The sequence below is a fragment of the Pithys albifrons genome, chromosome 4, assembly GCF_047495875.1.
Source record: "Pithys albifrons albifrons isolate INPA30051 chromosome 4, PitAlb_v1, whole genome shotgun sequence".
NCBI lineage: Eukaryota > Metazoa > Chordata > Aves > Passeriformes > Thamnophilidae > Pithys > Pithys albifrons.
In genome coordinates, this window is record NC_092461.1 from 60,742,813 (window position 1) to 60,768,192 (window position 25,380).

Genomic DNA, 25,380 nt, shown 5'->3' on the forward strand with positions numbered 1-25,380 from the left:
CCTTAAAGGCAATCAAGGCAAAGCTGTAAGAGCCTCACATTGTTTACAGTTACTAAGTAATGGTTATTAAGTCCCATGCCTGAAGGGTGTATGAAATGCTAAATCTGTACAAAATTCTTTAATATTCAGTATGTTCATTAGTAAGTTTGATCTTGGAAGAGTTCAGTTATCCTATATGCAAATGTGCAAACTGTTAAAAACCCAGGAGGAGGTGCAATACAGGATTAAAATTCAGACTTCACTCGGAAACATAATCTTAAGCAGGGGGGAAAGAGTGTGTTAATGAAAACCTGCTGAGTGAAACTTCACTAATACAAAGTGGGAAGCAACAAGTTAAACAATATTCTGTGGGAAAGGATTAGGACAACAGCAAATCATGCACTGAAGATGAGTTGTTACACATCATCTTGTTGTGTGGGGAATGGAATCATCACACTGCTGATTCCTGGCACCAGGGTAAAAGAGTAATGTCACTTGAGAGTCACACAAAATTATGCTACTTTAATATGACACAATATTAGCTAAATAGTGTGCTTTGTTTTCAAAGTCAGAAAAATTAGCAACTACATAACGTCATTGGAGAAAGTCCAGACAAAAGCAACTGTGACAATCATAAGGTCTAGGAGAAAATAATGATAGATAGAACCTGCTTTGCTAAAGAAAAGGACTTGAGCAAGACAGCACAAGCCATCTCCAGACTTAGAAATTTGCTGCAAAAAGGAAAGCCATAAACTCTTCCCATCTTCCCTGAGGAAGTAACACTTCAATTGCAGCAGTTGCAGAACTCCTATCACCATTTAGGAAAAACTTGCTGGGGATAAATCTTATTTTGTAGATCTTTTCCATCTATTTAATTTGAGTCCTAATTTAGGACAATCATTATGATATGACACTTTTCTTCAAATCAAGTGTTATAAAATCAAACACATTTGGAGTTAGTTTTTTTCTTTACAGTGGATTAAGGTATTGTGATGCACTTACTTTTGCTTTGTAGACATGTATAAAAAATCCAAAACACCTAGCAACAAAACTCTAAATGTTGACAAGATCCATAAACAGTATTTTTTATTTTTTTCACCATTATAAAATATCATAGTACCTTTATACATAAAAAAAATCCAATATACTGTATCTTATTTGTATGGACAGTACTGTCACTGCTAAAATTACTTCAGAGACAAAGGTGATCAACGTAAATGCTACATTTTCTTAAAACAATAAACTGCATTTTCATTTAAAATCTAATTCAGTTGCTTGGAACCATGTTGAAAATAGAAGTCCGGGTACAGAACATGCTCATTTTGTTTTCAAGTTAGAAAAAGATCTGTATTTTTGTTTTTATAAGCTTTATCAGCACTTTTGCAAAGAAAATAATAACAGTATTCACTGAGTAAGCACAATATCTCTGGAATTAAATATCCTGTGTTACTGGCTAGGTCCCAGCATCAATTGCAAGGTAGAATTGACACTTACAGATGCATCTAGGAGACCAGATTCATAACACAACATTTCTCAAACATTACAGCAATATTTTTGAAAAAATCCCTGTAGAGCTACTATTTCAGTATTTACACTAACTTGTGTAGATTTACAGTATTTTAGGAAAATGTGGTATGTTCCTATTCTACAAGTCAAACAACATAATTTGTGTTAAAGTTATACAGAACTATGTTTTCAAACTTTAATTCAGACTTCAGACATAAAAATTGGCATAAAAGTTGTGGCTATTCATATGGAGCCAGGAAAGAGTATTTTGCCTTTGAAATTTCTACACTGTGACTTTTGTACTACCTTTACTTCTCTATTTCTGCCTCCCACTCAGCAGTTCTGTCTGTGAACTCCTCCAATACAATGTGTGCAGCCCATGGAGCTCATCAGTTAAGCATCCTGCCTCCATTCTGCAAAGCATTTGAGAACATTCTTCAGAGCTTTGCTTTATTTGAGCACAGATATTTTGAAGATGTTTAATTTAAAGCTCATGTGTAGTCCCACTTAAGTAAATGGGATTACTAAAGTACTTAAAGTAATTCCCTGCTGAATCAGGCTTTTAATGGCAAGAATTTTATTCATGCATCAGATATCTACAGACTAATAGTTTAAACTCAGCAGTTTTGTATCCAGTTAATAATAAATCCCTAAAGTTAGTGTATCTTCACCTGCTGCATCTACCATCCCTATACCAAGGGCCTTTTTACATATAACCCTGCAGCACAGCTTTTGCATATATACTGTGTCATCAGGCACTCATGTTTTGCATGCATATAGTGTCATCAGACCTAGTGCTGTGATGACTTTTTTGTAAATGATAAATAAACTGCACCTGGCCCTTGTATTTTCTGAGTATTACATGTATGAAAGACTTCAGAAAAGAACTCTTATAATGTAGATTAAAAAATAGTAGAAGCAATTCTATCTATATTGGATAAAAAAAGATAAACTCATTCATATATCTATAAAGGCTTATTTCCTGTATCTATGGAGTTGTAGAATAATTTTTAACTTAACAGTGAGCAGAAGGAAAGGAAACAAAATTTTGGATCTAAGGTATTTTACACATATGTGGTAAAGAATGGCCATGAACATTGCACTGTGGCCAGAAGTAAACACAAAGTAGCATGAACTAAAGTTGAGGCTTTCTGTCAGCAAAAAACCCCCAAAGAACTAAATAATAAATCTACAGCCTTATCAGCAATGAGATACCTGTGGCTTCTTACATTATCAAGACCTGGCTGAGTGGTGCTAAGAGTTCTCTGCAAGGTACGTCTATTCTCACATCGATCAAAATTTATCCCCTGCTGAAAATATAACAAAAGAAGGCTGTCAGTGATTAATTCATCTTGTCATCAAGTGTCAAGTTCATTTAGATTGATTACTTCCGTTGAATGAATACACCTGGAAATATAAACCACATGCAAAATTATCATTGATTTTAGCATCATTTGCAGGTCACTAAAATTGTACCCACTGACACACATGTGGTAACAGAAGAAAAATAAAAGGGGGTAAAACAAAGGACTAATAGGCAGATGCCTATTTCATTTATGGAACATTACAACATCTTCTACTGTACAGATGTAAGAACGTAAGGCAGCCACAGTTAGTTATAGGTTTGCGATACCATAATAAGACATTAGCTCAACAGCTTTAAGGATAAACAATTTATCATTAAGTGACAGTACAGTAACACATACACATCAGTAGTGCAATTACCCATGTCATTACAACAGCAAATCCAGCTATTCACTGGTATAACTATTGAGTTGGAAATGGCAGTAAATCAAGTAATTCACCGATACTGAGCCAAAAGTGATACCCAGGTTGGCAAGGGACTTACACAACGGTGATTTGATCATCTAGGCCATCGGGCAGCCAGACACAGCTGCTTCTTCAGAGAAGCAGTTCATATCCACAGAGGGGCTGTGAGAATCTCACACTCCCTCATCAGACCCACCTCTACTACTGCCGAGTTGCAGAAGCACTGTCTGGACTTGCTAACCCATCATCACTCCTCACCTCGGCTCCCCTCCATGCTGGTTGTGTCACTGCTGTGCACGGGGTGCAGAAATGTCATGTAAGGCAATAGTGGCTTTACACCTCCGTTGTGCACACAGCACCCAGAAACACTGTGTAAAGCAATAGTACCCCCCCAACAGACAAACCCAGAGCTCAGCAGCTTCAGTTCAACCACAACAACTCATGTACTTCATAAAAATCTGCTCATATAATAGCATGCAGTTATAAACAGGGCCCCTCAATGATTAGTTAATTGTATTACCAATATCAGCTATTTTGCATGGTGACTTCCAAGAGTTAGTTCCCCACACCCATATAAAGTATCTCACTCTTCTTAAATCCTGTTGAAACATGACAGGGCTTTATCTTGTGTCAAAAGAAAGAAAACAGATAGGAGAGATTAGTAGAGTGAAAATAGTAAAAACGTAAAGCCTGCATTTTGTCACAACTATTGTTTCTAATCTCTTCCTTGAGTAAGAAATGCAAGGCATATAGGGTATAAAACCTGAGGAGCTCAAACAATACTAAGAGGATACTGCACTATATCTTATTCAGCAACCCCATCCACTGCAACCTTTTCAGACTTCCCCTCCATTCTCAGTAACAGCTTTCCAAAAATCTCAAATTGTAATGAAAGTCTCAGTCCTTAACTTCAGCACACTACACAGCCTTGTGCAAAGACATGTGAAAGACTGTGTGCCTGTGCTACAGAAGCAGCATTCCTGTATGGTTTTCTACACTCCAAACTACGGAACAAAATTTCCTGGGCACAAAGGAGCATTGAAATCTTTCCCATCTTCTCATGGACAAGGCTCAAGTCTTTCATAAGGTCTTTTCTGCTTGATGTATGCGTCCAAACGTGTGAGCAGAGTCTTCTACTTATGCATGTGCAACCAGAACTAAAAATCTTCTTACTGGAACAGAAACAAGGCTTTATAGCACACACTTCTTATGATGAGAGAAGACAACAGGGGATATATCAGTTTTGGTGCTCAACTCTCCCCTAGAAAGAGCAGAGATACCTTGGCACTGAACTGTATAAGCATGGTGTAAAAATGTACACAGAACAGTGTGCTGTTAAGAACAAAGACTGAATATTTATCTGAAGTAGAGAAAAGCCAGAACTTAGGGGATTTTACAAAGAGCACCCAACTTTCATGGGAGTTTCCAAGAGATAAGGTTTAACCTTCAGTGGAGTCATAATTAACGATCCAATTAGCGTAGACCTGTGCTTAGCTAAACAACAAATTGACAGGTTAATCCCAAGAAAGAAACCAGAACACCATAGTTGGCAAAACCCACTGCAAGATCATACAGAGTTCATGAGGATGAGGAGCAAGAATGCAACCACCACCTGATGAAGTAACAGGATCTCCCCTCATAATATTCCTCAAAATGGACAGCTCCGCCCCAACTCCGCCTGCTATGAATATTATATTGCAATATTATAATTATGCATGAATATGTATGTAAGAATACTGTAATCCCTCACCAAAATGTATAAATATTGTAGCTTCTCACTGTAGATTTTGAAGCTCTTTGTCCGACGCTAGTCGGGGGCTTCCCAACGTTGTCTTAATAAATACCTTGCTGTTTATGGACTAAAACTTTGTCTCTAAACAGTTTGTTCTGCCTTTTTGGGCATCATATCCAAGTTAAATGGGTGTGTTTAGTATGTGCAGAATTTTAATTTTATTTAAGTCAAAACCACTTAGAACTGGGCTGAATTTGGCATAGATTTCTGAACTTTAGCTGTTTCAACTTCTGGTTTGTGTTCAAATCTTTCACTTACAATCATGTTTCTGCTTTTACTCATTACTACTAACATAGCCATTGCTATTTCTCCACTTTTCCAAATCACCTGTGTCCAGATAGTACCACTCCCCATGACTGACAAGCATGATACATGCTTTTAACAAAACCCCATTGAAGAGGAACATTTTATTTCAGATTTTCTTCCAGTCCTGGACTGTAACTGTGAAATAAAAAAGCTAAGGTGCCCTACGACAGCAGCTTTCAATCCCTTCTCTGCTAATCTCTCTACTGTTTCTACTCTTCATGTTTCTCCTGTCATTCGCTTTTATATTTTTATCTGATTATCAAATATCTGGCAATGAGGACTTGACAGGATTTAGAGCCCTTCAGTCACCCGTTGGCCGTGAGGCTCATGACACAATGAGAGACTCCCTGCGAAGTTCCCAGCAGCGCTGTCCCTGAAGGGCCTCGATACCATTCATATTCCTTGCGCCCCTTGTTTCTCCACTTGTGGAACATGGTGGGCTACGCGTGTGGTTTGGAAAACCACAACGCGACTGTGCCCTGCATGAACAACTCCAGCTGAAAGCTAGTCTTCAAACTCAGGGAAAGTAAAAAGTAAATTTAAAAAAAAAAAAAGCAACCAACAAAACAAAAAAAAAAACCAAGAATCACAAGTAGCACTCGAAAGCCCTCTCTTTCGCCTACTTGTTGCAGGTGCTAGCAGGTGGAGCAGCAACCTGTTCGAGAAGGCGGCAGCGCCGAGGCAGGTGCCGGGTCGTGCCGGCCAGGGCGTGCAGCCGGAGCCGCCACCGCCCCCCGGGCACCTCGGGGACCCGGCCCGGCTTGCGCGCTCCCGGCCTCGCCTGGCCCCGCCCCGCCCCGCCCCGGGACACGCGCGCCCCCGACCATCGGGGGGCATCTTCCCGAGAGCGGAGGGCACACGGACAACTCTCTCGGGGGCAGCCGCCTTCGCTCCCGGGAGACGAGCCCACCCAAGCGGGGCGGTGGCGGCCGCAACCCCCGGCCTGCCCCAGGGGCGCGCACCTGCCCCGCGGCAGCGGCCACAGCGGAGGGGGGGGCGGGCCCGGGCGGGCGCGGAGGGGCGGGCAGGGAGGAGCGGGGGGCGGGCGCCGCTCGGCGCCGCGGGGCTGCGGCGGGGCTGGGCGCGGGCGGCCGGCCGGCGGAGCGCTCGCAGTTGCGGGGAGCGCCGAGGCTGCCGGCGGGCGGGAGGGGAAGGAAGGCAAGGCAAGGCAAGGCAGGCGAGCAGGGAAGGGAAGGCGGGCGGGAGGCGGCGGTGGCGCCGCGCTCGCCCCGCTGCCCTGGATGACGGGCGGCCGGTTCGACTTCGACGATGGCGGCACCTACTGCGGCGGCTGGGAGGACGGGAAAGCCCATGGGCACGGCATCTGCACCGGGCCCAAGGGGCAGGGCGAGTACGCCGGTTCTTGGTCCCACGGCTTCGAGGTGGCGGGTGGCTACACCTGGCCCAGCGGCAACACCTACCTGGGCTACTGGGCGCAAGGCAAGCGCCACGGTCTGGGCGTGGAGACGAAAGGCAGGTGGATGTACCGCGGCGAGTGGTCCCACGGCTTCAAGGGGCGCTACGGGGTGCGGCAGAGCCTCAGCACGCCGGCGCGCTACGAGGGCACCTGGAGCAACGGGCTGCAGGACGGATACGGTGTGGAGACCTACGGCGACGGAGGTGGGCGCCGGCGGGGGGCGCCCCGCGCAACCGCGACGGAGGCGGGTGGGGGGCGCGCCCGCGGGGTGGGCCCCTCCAGCCACCTCCGCCACTTCCGCGCTCTCGGGTCTCGCCTCTTGCGCCTGCCCGCGGGACTGCGCCTCTCCCGGCGCCGTGCCCTCGCCGCCCCAGAGGCTGCGCTGGCGGCCAGGGAGCGCCACAGGTGCCTGGCACCCGCCCCGCCCCGCTCCATGAGGACGCGCCCGGCCCCGGCTGCGCTCCGGGCGGGCTGTGCTCCCCAGGCTCGGCGCTTTCTCCGGCCAGCTGGCAGAAATAGAAATCCGTATCACGGCCGCCTGCAGGCGGCTTGCGTGGTCCCCCGCCCGCGGTGGCGATGGCGATGGCCGGGGCGGCCGCGCTTGTCTCGGGAGCGGGCAAAGGCGGGCGAGCCTCGCCCCCTGGGCACCGTGGTCATGGGGAAACCGCAGGAACTTGATAATAGAGCCCTTGTTGAGCCGCGCTGCTGTGCTGGCCGCGGCGGCTCAGTGCGCTCGGCTTGTAAACAGGAGGCTGGGGGTAATGGAGCGGGTACGCAGCTTGCGTAAAATCAATGAAACTCGGGTCCACCCTCATGTAATAGCTCCTGGTTTTGCCACAGTATGGCATAGTTTAAAGAGTACTGCTCAGAGCACGAGGTGTGTAGTGAAGGGACACAGACCTGCCTCTCACACCCTTCGCACGGCAGAGCAGATGTTCCAGGGCTGAGCTCCCGGGAGGCGAGCGGAGGGCACGGAGCAATCCGCCCTCCTGCCGAAACCGGGAACGGTCAAGGAGTCAGGGATCAGTGAGGTCAGCGAGGGCTGGACCGCCCGAGGGCTCAGGTATTGCCATCCTGCCTCTGCCGCTTCACGCTGGGCATGGCAAATAAGCCTGATAGTCTTTAATTCATCTTTTACTGCTGTATTCTCGTTGGCAACAGTGGAAGTTGGCAACTTCTGCAGAGTTGCTCTTCAGCTTGGAACAATGGAACAGGTTTGTTCCACTGCAACGGGGGAAAACTGGTCTGTTTTAGGACCGGGTTCCTGGATTTTTTTTAACAGCTGCTGACTTCAGCTCTGAGCAATGTTCTTAGGTAAAATGCAAGAAACAATTTACCAAAATCAGAGGTAAATGTTCACATGATGTGACTAAAGGACCAACCCAAGATCTCTTGATTGATGCTTTTGCTTGTTCAAGGAATTTTGTCAAGAGATCAAACTTTCAGGATCATGTCGGAGGATGAGTATTTTTGTATAAAGCAGAAATTGAGGCATTTACAGATGGGCTCCTTTCTTTTTCCTTTCCGAACTACAAAATGTAGCAACACTGGTAATACTCATTTCCTTCAGAGAATGAAATGTGCAGTAGTTTGTACCTTTCTGTCCCCTCGTTTATACATATTTGTAGCTATCTGAAAATTGTTTCCTGGTGTGGAAGGTTCTGATATTCAAAGTCAGCTGAGGTGTGTGTTTGTGGATTTAAAGAAAAAGAACAACGCCACTGAAACCAAAGTCTGAAAGAGGTCAGGATTTTGTTTTCAGTTTCACTGCACAATACACTTTTCATTATTTTGTTATGTTTGTTTTGGCTAATAAATTACAAGCAGAAGAGTAGCTGCATTTGCAGTGCCATCTTTTTTTAATTTATTTTATTTTTTCCTGGAAAAGTAAATTGCCATTCCAGTAATTATTCTAGAAATTATTTTCTCAAACTCAAGTTCCTTTTTTGTTTAGGCTTCTTCTGGATTTTTTAAAAATCTTCATATAATGCTGATTATTAGAGATAAATTCTCTAAATTTTTAGACTTGGAAGAGCATATGAAGTGTGTAGTTCACACTGTGAGATTTTTAGACCTGTTATCTGAAATCTGTTGTCATGGCCCCAGAATTTGCATGTTGCAGTTCATACGAACAGAGCGTATGAGTCGCATTGATTTTAATGAAAGTACTCATGAATGAAGCAGAGCAGAACGTCACAGATGTTTGCAGATGTGTTTGTGCTCTGGGAGCAAGAGCTGTACTTGCACACCAGAAGAATATCTGAAATGATTTTATAAGGAAACGTGATTTACATTTGTGTCTTTGACATACTTTAAAACACTTGCAGGAAAGCTCTCCCTTTATGATGGCCAGAGAATACCAGCATAGGAAAATAATTCTTTAGGCTATGCCAACTGCCAGTTTGTTTTCAAACTCTATATAATCAAGGCCCCTTTGCAACTATAATTTTCTCTCTTTTTTTTTTTTGTTTCCCTAGTATGTTGTTTTAAAATGCATTGGTGGTATTAGGAGATGTGGTTTAAGGAGGGAAAAGAAAAATAAGCATTGACAGTGTTCCTCAGTATTTCTGCGTACAACGCTTTGCACAACATGAGTAATACATGTCATGCTGCGTTTAGATGATTAAAATTGTCACTCACTCAAATCTCTGGGAAAAACACTGTGGATTGTAAACGATGATCCTCCATTCATCGCATGTGATTATGCCAGGCCTTCAAGTGTCCCCTCGATTGTTTCCTATGGCAGTCTGAATTTCTGTGCCTCCTTCAATCTCCCTAGATTTGTTAATTCCCTGTGAATCTTCAAACCTGCCAGAGCTTTTCTTATGGAGAGACTATAGCCTAATTTGACTTAAGTATATTTAAATTAGTTATTTATGGTTCTTCCAATAATATCAATAATTGGTTGCATATTATTGTTCCACAGAGGGAGATCAGTGCCCAAAGCACCCTAAGTAAAGATAGTATGTATGTATGTATGTTCACTGATTTCTGAGAGGTCTTCTTTCTAGGTCTATACTTACCTAATATTTCAGTCTGAAAAGCATGCAAAAATCTTGATATAACAACAAATTTGTTAAACCACAGAATATGTAAGTAAAGAATAAGAGCAAGTGGAATAGTAAAATGTGTCCTTGGTCTGTCAGGTTTTTTTCACAGTGTAGTTTTAAATTTTAGCTACAAGTGGACAATGACATTCACAGCTCTAAGATGTACTGAGTGTGTTTTAGAAGGGGTGGCACAATGTAACTCTAAGGAGACAGGTTATGAAATTATATCTTAGAGCAACTTGCCAACAAAAAGAAAAGGAAAAAAATATACCTTCTAATAGTTCTCAGACTCAAAATATGAACACCTTTTCAAGAGAACCAATTAAACATGAGATAGATGGCCAGTAGAAGTTGCATCTGAATGTTCCTTCAGTTACAAAGAATACCAAGCCTAGCTTTTGAAAAACTAGTGCTGAGCATTGATACTGTTTTGTGGGCAAGTACAGTTTTAAATTACATTGGTAATTACAGTGTTAATTAAAATTTTAACACTTGACTCTTACAGAAAGTGTTTAGAACAGTCAACTGTGGTATAAGGTGAAAAGATAGGCAAATACTGCATATGTTTCCATCTTCATATATGGGACAAGCTTTTTTATCATGTCTTATACATTATAGTATTTAATAATTTTGAAATATTGTCATACCTTGCTCATTTAAAGATTTCTGAAATTTTTTTTGTTTAATAAGGTGATACGGTTAAAGTCTGGTATAGTCAGTCAGATTACTGTACAAGTCTCTTGTATCTGCATTCTGGACACTGCCCTCCATATGCCATTAAATTACTTTTGCTTTAAAATGTACCCTGAAAAATCAAGGAAAATTAGTTGATTTTCTAGCATTAGTATGGGAAGCTTTTCCCTTAATGTATTTGTAATGATAGAAGAGATAATTTTTACTTGTGACACTGTACAAAATTCAGCCTAAGTATCTGGTGCTTTTTAAGTATTAATTCAGTATGAATCTTCCATTTCATCTTTGACTACTTTCTCTTTAGAATAAGCTGGCATCGATTTTATTTCCCCAGTAGAAAAGAAAATCAGACCAGTGAATAGCAGCACATCAATAGTTCTTGTTTTAGTGCCCTTATGACCAACAGTGACCACTTCCATTTCTTTCTAGAGTAGGAAAAAATCCAAGTGCTAAATTAGTGAAGTATTTTGAAGCTTTCCATGTTTATTAATTGAAAGATTAATGTGAAAAAATACTGACCCTTTATACTTTTATGAAGTTCTGTACTGAAATAAAGTCATTCTGCTTCAAGTCTGACATTCAAATAGCAACATGGAGAGTCATGAGTTGCTGCTCCAATGTAATATTGTGGTATAATCAAAACTAGACTTAGATTTATTATTTCAAAATCAGTGTTGGAGTATTATATGCAGCAGTAACTATATGTTGCCAGATTCTTAGCTCCAGCTAGCATTGCAATACTAAGGGGATCCCAGAAATAATTAGGGACAAGATGAAGTAATTCATGCCCATAAAATACTGATACATTTCTGGGAAATATCTGTTAAGTAAAACAAAAAAATTTTACAATGTGGCTTTGTGTTTGCAGTATTTACAGAATACATCATACCAGTGCTTTGTGCTCATTTGTTTCTGTTTGTTCTTCCCCATATGCTGAGATTTTTAAAATGATCATGTTCCTAGATTCAGTACCCCTACAACCAGTGCAGCAGTAGGTATCCAGGATACAGAGAATGAGAAAGAAACTAAAAAAGTTGTTTGTTTGTGTCAGCAGCCATCTGTTAAGACAAAAACCTTCCACTTGGTAGAATTTTCTACCAACACAAAACAGTCACGCTGCGGAACCTATCTAGTATTATATAATAAAGAAAAATAAACTTAGCAAATTTAATTGCTAGTTCTCATTGAAATGCAACTTAGCAGAAGAGGTAATTCATTAAAGCAGTGCTTGATAGGTGGTTGAAATGCACACGACCATAACAGTGTGCTTATACTAAGGAGGTCAAATCTCAAAACCAATGAATCTTTAAGCTACATTTAAAATTGCAGATATTTCACAAATATTTTCACAAAAAAATTATCAATCACTGCATTTGGCATTCGATGTTCAGTTCTCTGAATACTTAATAGGTGCTCCAATTAAAGCAGAGCAAAATCAAAAAAAAGATATTTTAAAGATTGCTTATTCATCTCTCTGTAAGAATATTCAGACTTAAAATAGCTTTTTTTTAAAAAAAAAACAAAGCAGCACTAGGTAGGTGAGAGACTTCATTTTGAGGAGCTTAAAGCAGTTTGATGGAAATTTGAGTTCAATGATAATCAGAAGGCGATTATCTGGTATTTGCTAGTTGTGGGATTCCAGCCACCTTCCTTTGGAACCTCTGGTAGAAATGGCTTTCAGAGGCCAGACACAGGCAAATGTCAAAATGAAAATGCCTTTTGAGAATATAAAAAAAAATAGTCAGCAGTAGTAATTTGATAAAGATGGAGTTTGGTTCAAATGCAGCTTTGCATGGATACCCATGACTTTTCATACCATATACCGTGTTATTATTCCTTACATTGCTGTTTAAACATTTTTACAAAAATAGTAATGATTAAATACACCTCCTAGAATGCTGTGCAATGTTCTGTTTGTTACTGCCTCACGTTTCTTACTGTAGAACAAATGGAAAGCAAAAAGAGGCCTAAAGTATTCATGCTTCTGATCACTGTCACAATATAATGCAGAATGCAGTACATGTTTATGTACTGGGGATACCAGAAAGTGAATGATAGGAAGAGTTCATAAAGAGAAAGGAATACCAAGGTTTTATTCTTTCATTCAAGTCCACACAAAACCTTTAAAAGATTTAATTTTACAATAGAAGTTTATAACAGTAGATCCAAAGGCCTGTCTGAAGTCAAGACAATTCAGTGCATTGTCAAATAGGTCCTGACAAGGAGGAGTATGTAGTCACCTTAAATCCAGGATAACAGGACATTTACTTCTACTTGCTTTTTCTGTGAGCAGATGGAGACAAGAGCTGTGAGTGTCTTGCTGTCTTCATCCCTGTCTCCCTCCTCAGCTGACTGCATATATTGCGGCTCTGTTTCTGCTGACCACTTCCCATCAGTCCACCTTAAAATAATGTTGAGGAAGTCCTGCTTTAGAAATTTCTCTTGAGTTTTTCCCCTGGAGACATCCATTAAAAAATGCTTATGATTATAGTTACTGTGTCTTAGTTGCCAAAATAAATTAGTTCAGCTGTGAAAGTGAAGGATTTACTAGGCGGAAAAATAATATATAAGAAAAATAACAAAAGTAGTTTATCTACTGTGTCACGTGCTGTGATTTTTCTGCATTTCTTCTTGCCAGAACCAGAGCTGACAATGTAGTATTGCCTGTAGCATACTGATTGTAGAGTGCTAGGTCTTCTACAGCTTCCTAAAATTAATTTCTCTTTATTACTTTAAAAGGTACGTACCAGGGGCAGTGGACAGGAGGGATGCGACATGGATACGGTGTACGTCAGAGCGTACCCTATGGCATGGCAACAGTGATCCGTTCACCCCTCCGAACGTCTCTAGCTTCCCTTCGGAGTGAGCAGAGCAACGGCACTGTTCTGCACGATGTCACTTCAGACAGTCCTGCTGGAACAAGAGGAGGTTTTGTGCTCAATTTTCACAGTGATCCAGAAGCCATGGGCATTAAGAAAAAAGGAGGCTTATTCAGAAGAGGATCCCTTCTTGGTAGTATAAAACTTAGAAAATCAGAATCTAGGTCATCGATATCTAGCAAACGGAGCTCTGTCAGGAGTGATGCTGCTATGAGCAGAATTAGTTCTAGTGATGCCAACTCTACAATTAGTTTTGGAGATGGTGACTGTGATTATAGCCCTATGGAAGACCATGTCGATGCCACCACTACAGAAGCCTATATGGGTGAATGGAAAAATGATAAACGCAGTGGGTTTGGTATCAGTGAGCGTTCAAATGGTATGAAATATGAAGGAGAATGGCTGAATAACAGGAGGCATGGCTATGGATGTACCATGTTTCCAGATGGCACCAAAGAAGAGGGAAAGTATAAAAATAACATTTTGGTCCGTGGAATAAGAAAGCAACTTATACCAATACGAAACACAAAAACTAGAGAAAAGGTGGATAGAGCAATAGAGGGTGCACAGCGAGCAGCTGCCATGGCAAGAACCAAAGTGGAAATTGCAACTTCAAGGTATGTTGTCAAAAGCAAGATTGTAAATGTTGGCTTTAGTGAATACTTCCTTGACGTTACATGTACAAAACTTAGTACTTCAACTCATTTGAGTAAAGGTGTTTGTATACGTTCCATAATATACTATGAAAGTAAATTTCCAGTCTCAATGCATTTCTGTTTTTACTCAAGAGCTGCTGCATTATGCCTTTAAACCTGTTTGGAAAATAAAATCAGTCAGGAATGTAGCAAATGATTTGGGGGACATGAGAGAAGGATTGAATATCTTCCTACAGGCATGTTCAAGTTATGTTCATTGTATTGTTTGTTTTTTTGGGTAGCATCTGCAAATCACTGAAGTTGCCCATTTTGACATTGGACATCTTAAGATGCATCTGTTTATCTGAGAGACTGGCATGAACAGCATAAGAGCAGCATAAGATTGAGCTGTTGTGCTTAGAGGCTGTTGATTTGGTTGCCAGAGCAGTATCTGCCAAAAGAGTTCTGTATGAGGACTGTTCCATCTTGGAGCATGCTACTCCTGCAATCGTCTGATCATACGATCACCACTTCATGTAATGGTGGTTGTCTTCTCCCTGTGCCTCTGCTAAGTGTTAGAGATGATGAAGGCATATGGGTATTAGCAGTGGGGGAAAATGTAATTTTCACTTTGAACTCCTAACCAACAACCAAGCAAAGCTGTTTGAAATGCAATTGTTACAAATTAAATCAATACAGACAATTTTAATGGGTTTTACTATAAAGTTTTAGAGCTCCTTAAAAAGCTATTTAATTTTTAATGCCTTTCAGTAAGTTTCTGTGGCAGTTTCTATATTGTTGGGTTTAGTTTGTTTCCTCAGGCAGTCTTTTCTTGAAAAATGCTTTAGATAAAAAGTCCAGAAATGTGCATGAAAGAAAATCTTCATGCTATTTTAGAAAGAGGATGTCACATTACACCTAGAGCTGAACAACTGGTTCCTGATTTAGTGTGGTCACTAGTGTGTCCTCAGTGACTGTCCTTTTCCTGACAGTCAAAAAGAATACAGAGAATACCAAAAACTGCATGAAAAAGCTTGAATATATAGATGGCTCACAGTGAAAAATTGAAACACTAACATCAAGAATTTAGCATGCTGTTGAGGAACCTTTCTGAGTAGTGGTCACCTAAGTAACTAGAGAGTAGCATATACTCACTTCTATAACTATGTGTAGGGTGAACCCATACAGGCCATACACTTAAGAGTTGGACTCACAGATGATTCTTGTGGGTCCCTTCCAGCTCAGAATATTCTGTGATTCTGTGATTGTATGACAGCATACCATATTAGCAAAGCTGATCAATAATAGGTAACTTGAAAAAAAGTACTGGAACCCCATTCATGTTCTGTCAGTACATAATAAACCCTAGTTCTGAAAAAATTGGGGTGATGTGATGTGTGGAAAGGGGGAGTCACTACTTTGAGTCAACATAAAGCTATCAAAAAACTGTAGTCTGAGACCATTAGGTGCAAGGCACAGTGTACACACTTCCTCTTTAAAAAGGGATACGTCTCTGAAGAGTTTTGTTTATTTTTCCTTCCCTTTGATAGTTCAAATTGCTTGTTTTGTTTATTTCTTGGATGTATGTTTTTGAAAGTGCAGCAACAGAAGGCATCAGTTGTAGAGTGCAGCTGTGACCATGGGCTATGTGTCCCTTTGGTTTCTCAGCCGAAAATCTCACTGAAACAGTCTCATGAATTACCAGTATGGATAGCAAGATGACAGATTGAGGTTTCTTCTCCTTTTAGTAGCCGTTGCACTAACTGTACTGGCACTGATTCAAAGACCTGACACCAAGTCAAACAATGGCAAGCATAATTAGCTCCACATGTGAGTGTGCGCTGGACTCATCTAGTAGGAATGACATGACCCTTACTATCTCTCAAGTTTTCAGAATTGCTTTTAGTATCAACCAGCGCGAGTAAGGCCATGGCACTATGTGAACTAAGGGACTGTCACACTGGCAGAATGGGTAATACGGACTGTCTTAAGAGCCAGGTTATCTGGGAGATGTTCTAGAGTAGCATTGAGGAAAAAAAACTTCCAACAGTTGCTAAATTCTAGGCTGACCACCAGACTGGTACAGTTTCATGATGAAAAAACTTTTGTCTCACTGGAACCTGAGGACCAGTATTGGTTTGTGACTGCACTTTTTACCAAACTGATGCATTAATAATACATTTAATCCTTCAGACAATAGCATTCCTTCAATGTGTTCTTAGATGAATGTGAGTGTGGTCGTCTTGTCTGTTTCTAATGATCCCTACTACACAAAAAAGGTCTGGGAGAGGAGTACCTTTAATCATCTCTCTAATGTGTGATATGGAAGTGGTTCTGCCCATATGGCATAACCTCATTGCACACTGGCCTGTAAAACCTTCTGTGTGTTTCAGACTGGGCAGATGTCACCAGCAGTGCATGCCTGCTTAGATTTTTCACTCCACTAGTGGAAGAACTCTCTAGATAGACCTTTTCTTACTCCCAAAACTATCTAAAGTCCATGTTTCCATTCCAAAGGGTCAGAAACCCTGACTGTCATCCAAATACCTTCCTTTTCAATGCATCTTTGAGTTGTATGCTGTTCTTCCTGTATTGTTTATTCCCAAAATGTTTGCTCAGCCAAATGAAAACAGACCATACTCCTCTTCATAGCTCCCTGCTGGTCGTGCCAGGTTTGGCTCGTAATTTGACTTGTGACAGATGTCCACACAGTCATCAACGAGACCAACCACTGTTTTGCTTTATATTCCTGATGTCTTTTTATGTCTAAAAGTCCTTTTTAATAATCTGTGTAATCTTCCTTTATCTAAAATGGCAGTTTGGTGTATACAGAAAAATCCAGAAGTTGGGATAAATAGTGCTTCTCTGAGCCTGAATTTACACTGGCTCTACTGACTTTGCCTTTCGGTTTTTGAGGCATTTGTACTGAGGTGTTTTGGAAATCATAGCAGCGTTTCTCAGAAGACAACAGATCACAAAATTGTGTGATAAAAAACCTCTATCAGGAAAATAATTACCGTTACACAGGTCTGAATTCAAAACAGATTATAAATTTGCAATGAATAAAAATGCTTTTAAAATTACAGCGTAGTTTAAATAGTCTTGATTGCGTATTAGAGTTTTACTAGCTGTATTTAAGGAAAAATATTTTGGTGCAACTATAAAAATCCCAGAATATGAGATACTTTAGAGGTTCAATATTTTTCCCTTTCAGGATATTAAAGGGCACTTTTAAAATATGATTATAATAGGCAGTAATTAATTCAAATTCGTCTTTAATAAATTGTGCTAAAAGCAGTCAGGTTTGTATGCCTATTCTGTGTCTTTCTGTCTAAAACGAAAAGTTGTTTTCCAGAATCTTCTGATAAATTCTTTTCCACACATGTGAAGTGCTTCAAATGCTGGAAGATGTGTTTGGAGTTCTTTGGAAGATATTAAAAAGCCCCAAATGTCCACTTAACCAAGAGTCAAGTCGAAACTCATTTTGAGCATATCACATAATTCTCACTGTAGAGATTCAGAACTTCCTTTTCATCACTGTCATATGTCTTATTCAAAGGAGATATCCATGTCTGCAGTTCAATCTAAACTGGAATTTTATTAGAGTACTTCTTTCATAGTAGGAAAATCACTTAAGTTCTCCTTATAGTGTATTATATTACCTTTGCCTTCATCAATACTTAGGATGGTATAAACAAACTAATGGTCCTGGAATTAATTTTCAGAGTTTGAATGTAAACTTACCTTCTAATATTCAGTGTCACTGGGTTGCTTTTAAAATGCATCAGTCCTGTAAGTAAACATGTAGCACTGAAAGCAGAAGGAATGATGTTTGTTTACATACAACCCTTCATGTACGAAATTCTTTCAGAAAAGTCAATTTTATGGATTCAGAATTGGGCTCTCAGAGCCAGGCCTTTGTTTGTTTGTTTTCCCTCCAGTTTTTTTCTAGGTAATGCTCCGCTTAAAAGGTCTTCCCTTTCAGGTGTTGACTCTCTGAGAAAAAACAAACTTTGCAGGGGTACGGAGGGATAAGACGCAAATACAGGAAGGGTAAGAAATATGAACCAGAACATAGTGTATGGAGGAAAAGGGAGACATAAATCAAAAGAAAACAAAATCTTTCCTTGTTGATATTTTACTTAGACTTCATTGATCTTAAGTGTCATAAAACAAGCAGATTAAAGAATGGTAATTTCTTTTTTTTATTCTCTTTTCCACAGAAGCTAAATACTTTTAATCACTTGAAAGTTTTCAGTGAGTTTGAAATAAGATGAATGTACTGTCATAATGTGCCACAAAAACTTCTGACCACCTTAAAAGCAACATTGTAGTGGGCTCTGATTACATGAGCACCTGAGGTTTGGTGAAGGATAATGGTGCCTTTGTATTAGGCACTGCACAAACAAGTTGCATGGGCTAGAGAACTTGCAGTCTGGGAAAATGGCAGTGCCCAACAACTGGAAAGAAACTTGTACAAGACTGTGAAAGATCTGTGATCAAGATAGCAGTAAAATCAGTATCTTACTAATAATGCGGAAGAGTTGCTCCTTGTTAGTGAGCTGTCTGCGTTCAGATAGCAGTGACTAGCAAGCCCCTCGTCAGGAACACCTTTCAGGTGGAGCACTGAAGAGGGAATAACTGCTGTGTTTTCTGCAGCGATTTCTTTTCCAGTGTAGCTTTTTCAGACAGCTCAATTGTATTTTTAACATGTTTGTGTCCAAGAGATCCATAGATCCAGAGATGCTCTGGCTGAGTTTCAACCTTTATTTTTTTTAATAGAAACTACTGAAACTGTGGTTGTGAACCTGTCTCGTGAGCAGGCTGCTTTGTTCTGCGTGGCTGTGAAGAAATCCCGAGCTGCTGGAAGTGGGCGCAGAAGGATTGACTTGGTAGTGGAGACTCAGTATACTAATTTCATTTGAGAGTGAGCCCACTGCCACGGCATGGATTTTCTTGGGTCCCTGCTCTCCCTCGCTGTTGTAGTGGCCTCCTGGAGCCAGTAGCAGGCTTGTGTAATGTCCAGTGCTGAGGATGATTCCGAGAATTATGATTTACCCTGAGGCCTGGCCTCATGCTGCCCAAGCCTGGGCTTGAGTGCTTTGCATTGGCTTCAAGTCACTGGTCAGCCCCTACTGCTGAACAACACGGCACAGCTCTCTGCCTCAGAGTGGCCACAGGACAGCAGTTACTTGAGAACCCGCTGCTTATATTTATCATCACTTTAATTCGGAGTAAGTTTCAGTAAGCTGTGCTGCACTTGATGGAGTTCTATGAAGCGTGTGGAACTGTCAAGAAGGAATACTAAATGGTTCAGTAGCCAGTTCCTTTGTTGTGTTCATAGCCTTGTGTGACCAGTGTGCTCAGCTTGACCTGAACAAACTGGAATGATATGCATGTGACAGTACGGTTTGTGTCCACACTAGAAGACAGCTGCCAGTCATTCCAAATGTCACTAAATTATGTGCACCACACACAGCTCTTTCCATGATGGATTTAGCTGACTCTACCAATCCCACTTTAACTCAAGAAACTAAACTAGACACTTGCAAGGCTAGTGCCTCACACGCCTCAGAGATGCTTTACTTATTATAGCTGAAATATGAACATTGTGTGTAGGAATAGAATCCAACAAATACCAGAGGTATTTATATAAGACTGGTTGCTCAGTACAAAAAGCTGCCTGAGGTTCAAAACAAAATCAGTTTTAATTACTTTGCTACATAGCAAGTTAAATGCTGTGGTAAAACTTAATGTAAGTCTTGAGCTACTATGGATAATGATTTTAATGTTAATTCTGCATTCTTTAGAGGAAACCATATGTTCCTTGAATCCTGTGGGAGTTACACCACTGACTTCAGTGGGGCACATTTTCACTGAGATTTCACAAACAACTCATTGGTAAAGAACATGTTCTTAGACTGTTCCTCTGTTATTTGCTGGGGAATGAAATATATCCATTTGAAATATATATAAGTCATATACACGTTGCTGCAGATTTGATTTCTTTTCTTAGTATTAAATGCAGTAAGATTACGTGCCTGAAAATAGGCAAAATTACTCCAGTACTATCCCTCAGCTGGAAATTTTAAAAAGCTGTCAGTATTTAACTTTTTGATCAAAATACCTATATCCAAGTACACCTACTTACTGCTGGAAGTTTGAATAGGCTTTTGGGGTTTTTTTAAGTAGTTCCAGTGTATATTCAATCTTTCTTCATGTTTGTATTGCAAAAGGAATTGTTACTCCAGAGTTGCTTTTCTAAGTTCTTTAAATTCAGGAAATTGTTAATGCAAGATTCAAAATATTCTCTGCTTTCAGAGAACAAATTAAACAATGCTACATCACTGCTTTTAAAATAACCTTCTAAGAAAGCGTTTTTAAGTGAAAAACCTCTTTGAAATATTTCTTTGTTCAGATTATAAGTATTTTTTTCCCAGTTTCCAGGGAATACTTAATTTAGGAGCTGAGAAGATCTTTGCAGTGGTAGGCCAGCAACTTTAATATGACAACTTTAATCCTTTTTTTTTATGGTACTGAGATACATGAAAGACTAATACTTTTTGTAGCCACAGAAGATGAGCTGTTATGCAGATTCTTGCATTAGTTTTTACATAGTATCTCAGTTTTGATCTGCATTACAGTCGTTCAAAAGCTAAGCCGCAAACAGCATCTTCTGTACTGACTTTCAGAAGAGTTTCTGTGATGGAAATATTTGTAATAATCCTTATATTACTGATTGCAATAAAAATATTCTCAAAACCAAGAAAGATGTATGTTTGGTGTATGTAGTGCAATTGTATACATATGACTTATAGTACTTGTCAGTTTGAGTAATTTAGTTGATGTTTTGCTCAATTAATATGGAACTTCCCAGCTTATTTCTTCAAAGAAATAAGAAAGTATGCTATCATATTACTGTAACATTGTTGATCATTATTCTGCACAGTAGTATGTTTCTCACTGAATAGCAGAAAAATAGTAATTTGAATGACTTAGTTAATGCCCCCTATATTGATCTAATTCTGTATTTCCCAAATAATAATGGATTCACTTTCTGAAAATTGGTGTAGTTCAATGGTAATGCTGTTTGAATACTAATTGATCAGGGATAATATATTATGACTTCTATTCATTTTTCTGGTCATTAATAAATCTTTCTATTTTATGTATCTAACAGACGTTGGTATATATTTGCATGCACTGGCTTGCATACCTCACTATGATCTTCCTCTTTTAGTACTCCTCTATTTGTTATTTCATGTCTTCTGTGTCTTTGTTCTTCTATGGTTCTTCACTCTCATTGTCCAGGAAGGCAGAGGCACAGTGGCTTTATGACTAGTGTCCAGGAATAACTTTCTCCATACCAGTTTGTCTCTCCTCAAGCCCATGTAAATGTTTAACATTTGAAATAACCTATTGGCTATTCTTGTTGTCCTCTTTAGATCTAGTTTTCCCAGATCTGCTGAATAGAGGTAGTCTCCCAAGAGCTCATTCCTGAGAGCACCTCAAAGCCATTTAATTAGTACATAACATTAGGTTTGTTCTGCCTTGCACATCACTCTTACACTTAAATTGAACTTAATTTGCCATTTAATAGTGATCAGGGAGTTTTGTGCTTCCTTTCATTGCAGTTGTCCCTCAGACTTCTCTTAACACTGCTGTTCACAAATTCTGCCACTTGCATGTTCACATCTTTTCCGCGACATTTATGAATGACATGGATTCTCAGCCTTGAGCCCTGTTATTACCCAGTGGTGAACCTTCTCAATTGGGAAAACCAAACATTTAATCTGTCCCATTATATTCTGTTTCTGAACTAATTTTTTATGCACTTAAGAATTTCTTCTCTTTATTTTAATCTTAATTTCCAAAGAGTCTTGGGTGAGGAGTTCCATACTTGGGTTCTACTACATTAGGACTAGGGATTGATGAGAAAAGATATTACTGTTTGGCACTTAAAAGCGAGAAATTTCCTTATTAGTATCTGGCTAATATGAAATCAGTTAAATGTGAGTTCTCCGTTCTTTTGTTCTAGGAGGTTAAGAAGAAAGACATATAATTCTCTTTTCTAACTCTGAATCTGGTAGGCAAAGGTTGTTTAGTTACCTTACTACTGTAATGGAGAACCTCAACATTGTGCTGGTCTCAGTTTACTGGCGTATATATAAGAAGAGGGAGAGGTCATTTTCTGCTGCTTTTGCTTTCTGGTTTTGAGGTGAGTCATTTCAAGGATCTGTCTTTCTCTGAATTTTTAGACTACATCAAAAATAATGATATTGGATCATGTCACTCTTAGAGTTGAGGAAAAGGACTTAAAAATCCAAATGTGAAAACAAGTGAGACTCAAAAGATTCTCACTGTGGAGGTGGTCTATTGGCAGATGTGGACATGCATCACAGCCCTGGTTTGCTCTTACATGGAGCTAAGTTTTCATACCTGTTTGTGGGTAGAAAATTGACTTCCAGAGGGAAAAGAAATAAGACCACAGAATCTTGGTGATCACTAAGGTGACTTCATAGGGACTAGCTCTGTGTGAGTTCAGCCCAAGTTCACTTTTTAAGCTCCTTCACTTCTGGGAGTTTATGATGTCTGTTGTATAAACATCTTAGGAATACCCTGAAAACAAAGAAAATAATGCCAAGCATTAAGATACAAAATGTATTCCAGGAATAATAAGGGAACCATCACTGGAGGTACTGAAAAGACATGTAGATGTGGCACTGAGGAATGTGTTTTACTGGTGGATTTGGCAGTGCTCAGTTAACTGTTGGAGTCAGTCGTGTTTAAAGGTCTTTTCCAACCTCAACAATTCTGTGATTCTATAACCAAAAGTTAAGAGTGTGAGCCAACGGATGCTGGTTGTCGGAATACTTTGTGAAGATGGAGTGGTGAACCAGCTTAAGTATGTGGGTGTCTTTTCCTTATGTCTTTTGCTTGGAGTCTTGTCTTTACGCTAACATATCTTGACCGAGGGCTTATTTTCAGTTTGGCTAAAAAGCCAGTAATCATGCTCATCCTGGGTAAATGTGTTATTATTCATAACATCATTTTGTGCTTCAGAGAATGGGTACATTTTTGGAAATTGCAGTTTAGCAACAAAGGTGGGAATGACATTAATTCTATAAATAGGAACAGAATAGATAAGCTGGTGCCTTTTTCTGATATTTAGAAATGTTTGATTTGTGCAGATCTGTTGAAGTAATAGTAGTTTCTGGTGAAGAGGTCTTCCCTTTCTTCCTGTGGTGGGTAGAGTCCTTGTGCATGTTGAGAGGTCTAGTGTGCTGGGCATTCACAATTTTTTAATAGTGCAATGCTCAGGTAGAAATATTCTTTTATATTCTCAATTAGAAATGAATTATCAGAAAAAAATCACATTGGATATGTTACAATCCCAAGTGATGTTTGATAGTGTATGCTGTGAAGAGTGTGGGTTTATTTCCTAATACCTGTTTTAGAAATTGGTTTTAAGACTGAAGTGGGACAGGTAAAAATTAGTATATATTTTGTGTGCTTAAAACTTAGATTGCCTGCAAAAGATCTACTTATGTTACTTGCTCATAATTGAACTGCATACTACTACTTATTATCAGGAAAAGACTCAGGTTTTTCAACTCAGAGCCTGTATCTTTGTCTATGATATGCGCAGCTATGATGCATTTCTGATGGAAAAATTGTTGATGGAGCTCTGGGAATGAACCTCTGTGAGCAGAAGGATTAAACTAGATAGCATTTAACTTTTAGCTTTGCTGGGTTTGTGAACCATGAATGCAGAAAGCAATTAATCAGAATTACAGCTCTGAATGAATTCTCCAAAGAGTTTGTGCTGAATTTGATCTGATGTTTTCTTCAAATTTTAGTTGATCAAAATATGCTTTAAATGGCTTTTAACAGTACACTCGTAAGTTCCAACTTTGTAATGTAATAGATACTTGATTTGAATTCATCTTCTCCTTGCATTTATGATTAAAACATTACAGAAATAGTGAGCTGTTGACAAATGACATGCTACATAACATGATGAACTTTGGCTGTGGACCTTAATGGTGAGTGAATAGTATGAAAGAGCTGATGTCTCTTTCAGTGCAAACCTAGATTTTTGCTGTTTCTAGAAAAGATGAAGCCAGACTTGAATGTTTTCAATATAAAATATTGTTAAATTGTGGACCATTGTTTTGAAAAAAGGCCTCAGAAATGTTGAATAGTGCCCTGGTGTTTGAGTAGGGGTTACACAAGCATGGGTCTGGTGAAACTTGTGAACTCTCTTCCTCATAGCAAAAGTTCTCCCATTTCTTTGCTATTTCTGCAACATATTTAATTAGCCTTTTGTGATAATGAACCATTTTTGGTGGACAGTTCAAAGAACATACTGACTGAGTCTTCATGGGCCAATCTGAGAAAACTCAGCTTAAGCTATCATCAGAAACCTTGCTTGCATGTTCAAGGTCCTGGACATGTCAAGAAATTCTGTTATGCTTTCAGTGTATCTAATGTGATACTTAAAAAGATACTTTTCATTGAAAAAGATAACTAATTTGCCTTGAATTCGCTAGTACATGAAAACGCTTATTTTAGCAGATGAATGACCTAGCAGTGCTTAATGCTTTCAAGAAAATAGTTGTAGTTTTGCATAGAAATTCTCTTTGCAGAATTAGGGTGAAAGTTTTCTCTTGGATTGTCTGCTTTTATATGCTCACTGTTAAAACCATTTCATCATCTGCCTGACTCTGAAACGATTTATTGTCTTTTCATCAGTAGAACTTACACCTTTGAGATCTTCTGATCTTTTCCTCTGTTAGTTGACACTGAATTGTCTCATTTTGCAAGTAAAAGTTTCAAGAGAGGCAGAGATGCTGAGGAAACATTTTGTACACAACTTTGATGTTTCCATCTATTAATACATGAAAATTTAAAGTAAATTAAGTGACCTTTTAACAGTTAAGTCCGTTGTAGTTTGTTTCAGATTACAGTAAGGAGTGGTTTAACTCCTTTTTTTTCCCATGATTATGTACTGTCTAAAAATATTTTTGTTTGTGCTTTGATCTCCTGTATTCCCATCCTTTCAGTTTAAATGTTTTGTCCCTCTTGAGATCAATAAGAAATAGAATATAAGGGGAAATAAATAGCAAAGTTATGTTAATATCCTCAGTAACATACATTGTAAACCCACATTTTCTTGGTTTTGATAGTGATACTTTTCTGCTAAAGATTTTAAATAAGACATAAAGAATTTATTGCTTAATATAATAAGCATTTAACATCAATGCAGCAACAGTGTAGAAAAAGGAGTTAGGAGAACAGATTAAAGTCTTGAATTTTGGAGCTATTACAGAATTCTATTAGGATCCCTCTA

General features: G+C 39.6%; 1 protein-coding gene across 4 annotated transcripts in view; it reads left to right on the forward strand.

Annotated features, from left to right (window-relative positions):
• Nucleotides 1-6,448: 6,448 nt before the first annotated feature.
• JPH1 (junctophilin 1) overlaps nt 6,449-25,380 on the forward strand; it is an 84,910-nt gene continuing 65,978 nt past the window's right edge. For 3 of the 4 annotated variants that reach the window (XM_071554328.1, XM_071554329.1, XM_071554330.1), the window contains exons 1-2: nt 6,450-6,973; nt 13,253-14,009. In XM_071554328.1, coding sequence (XP_071410429.1) covers nt 6,595-6,973; nt 13,253-14,009 — 1,136 coding nt within the window. In that variant the 5' untranslated portion in view covers nt 6,450-6,594. Of the gene's footprint in view, nt 6,974-13,252; nt 14,010-25,380 lie in introns of all 4 variants that reach the window. The other variant, XM_071554332.1, reaches the window with a different exon arrangement.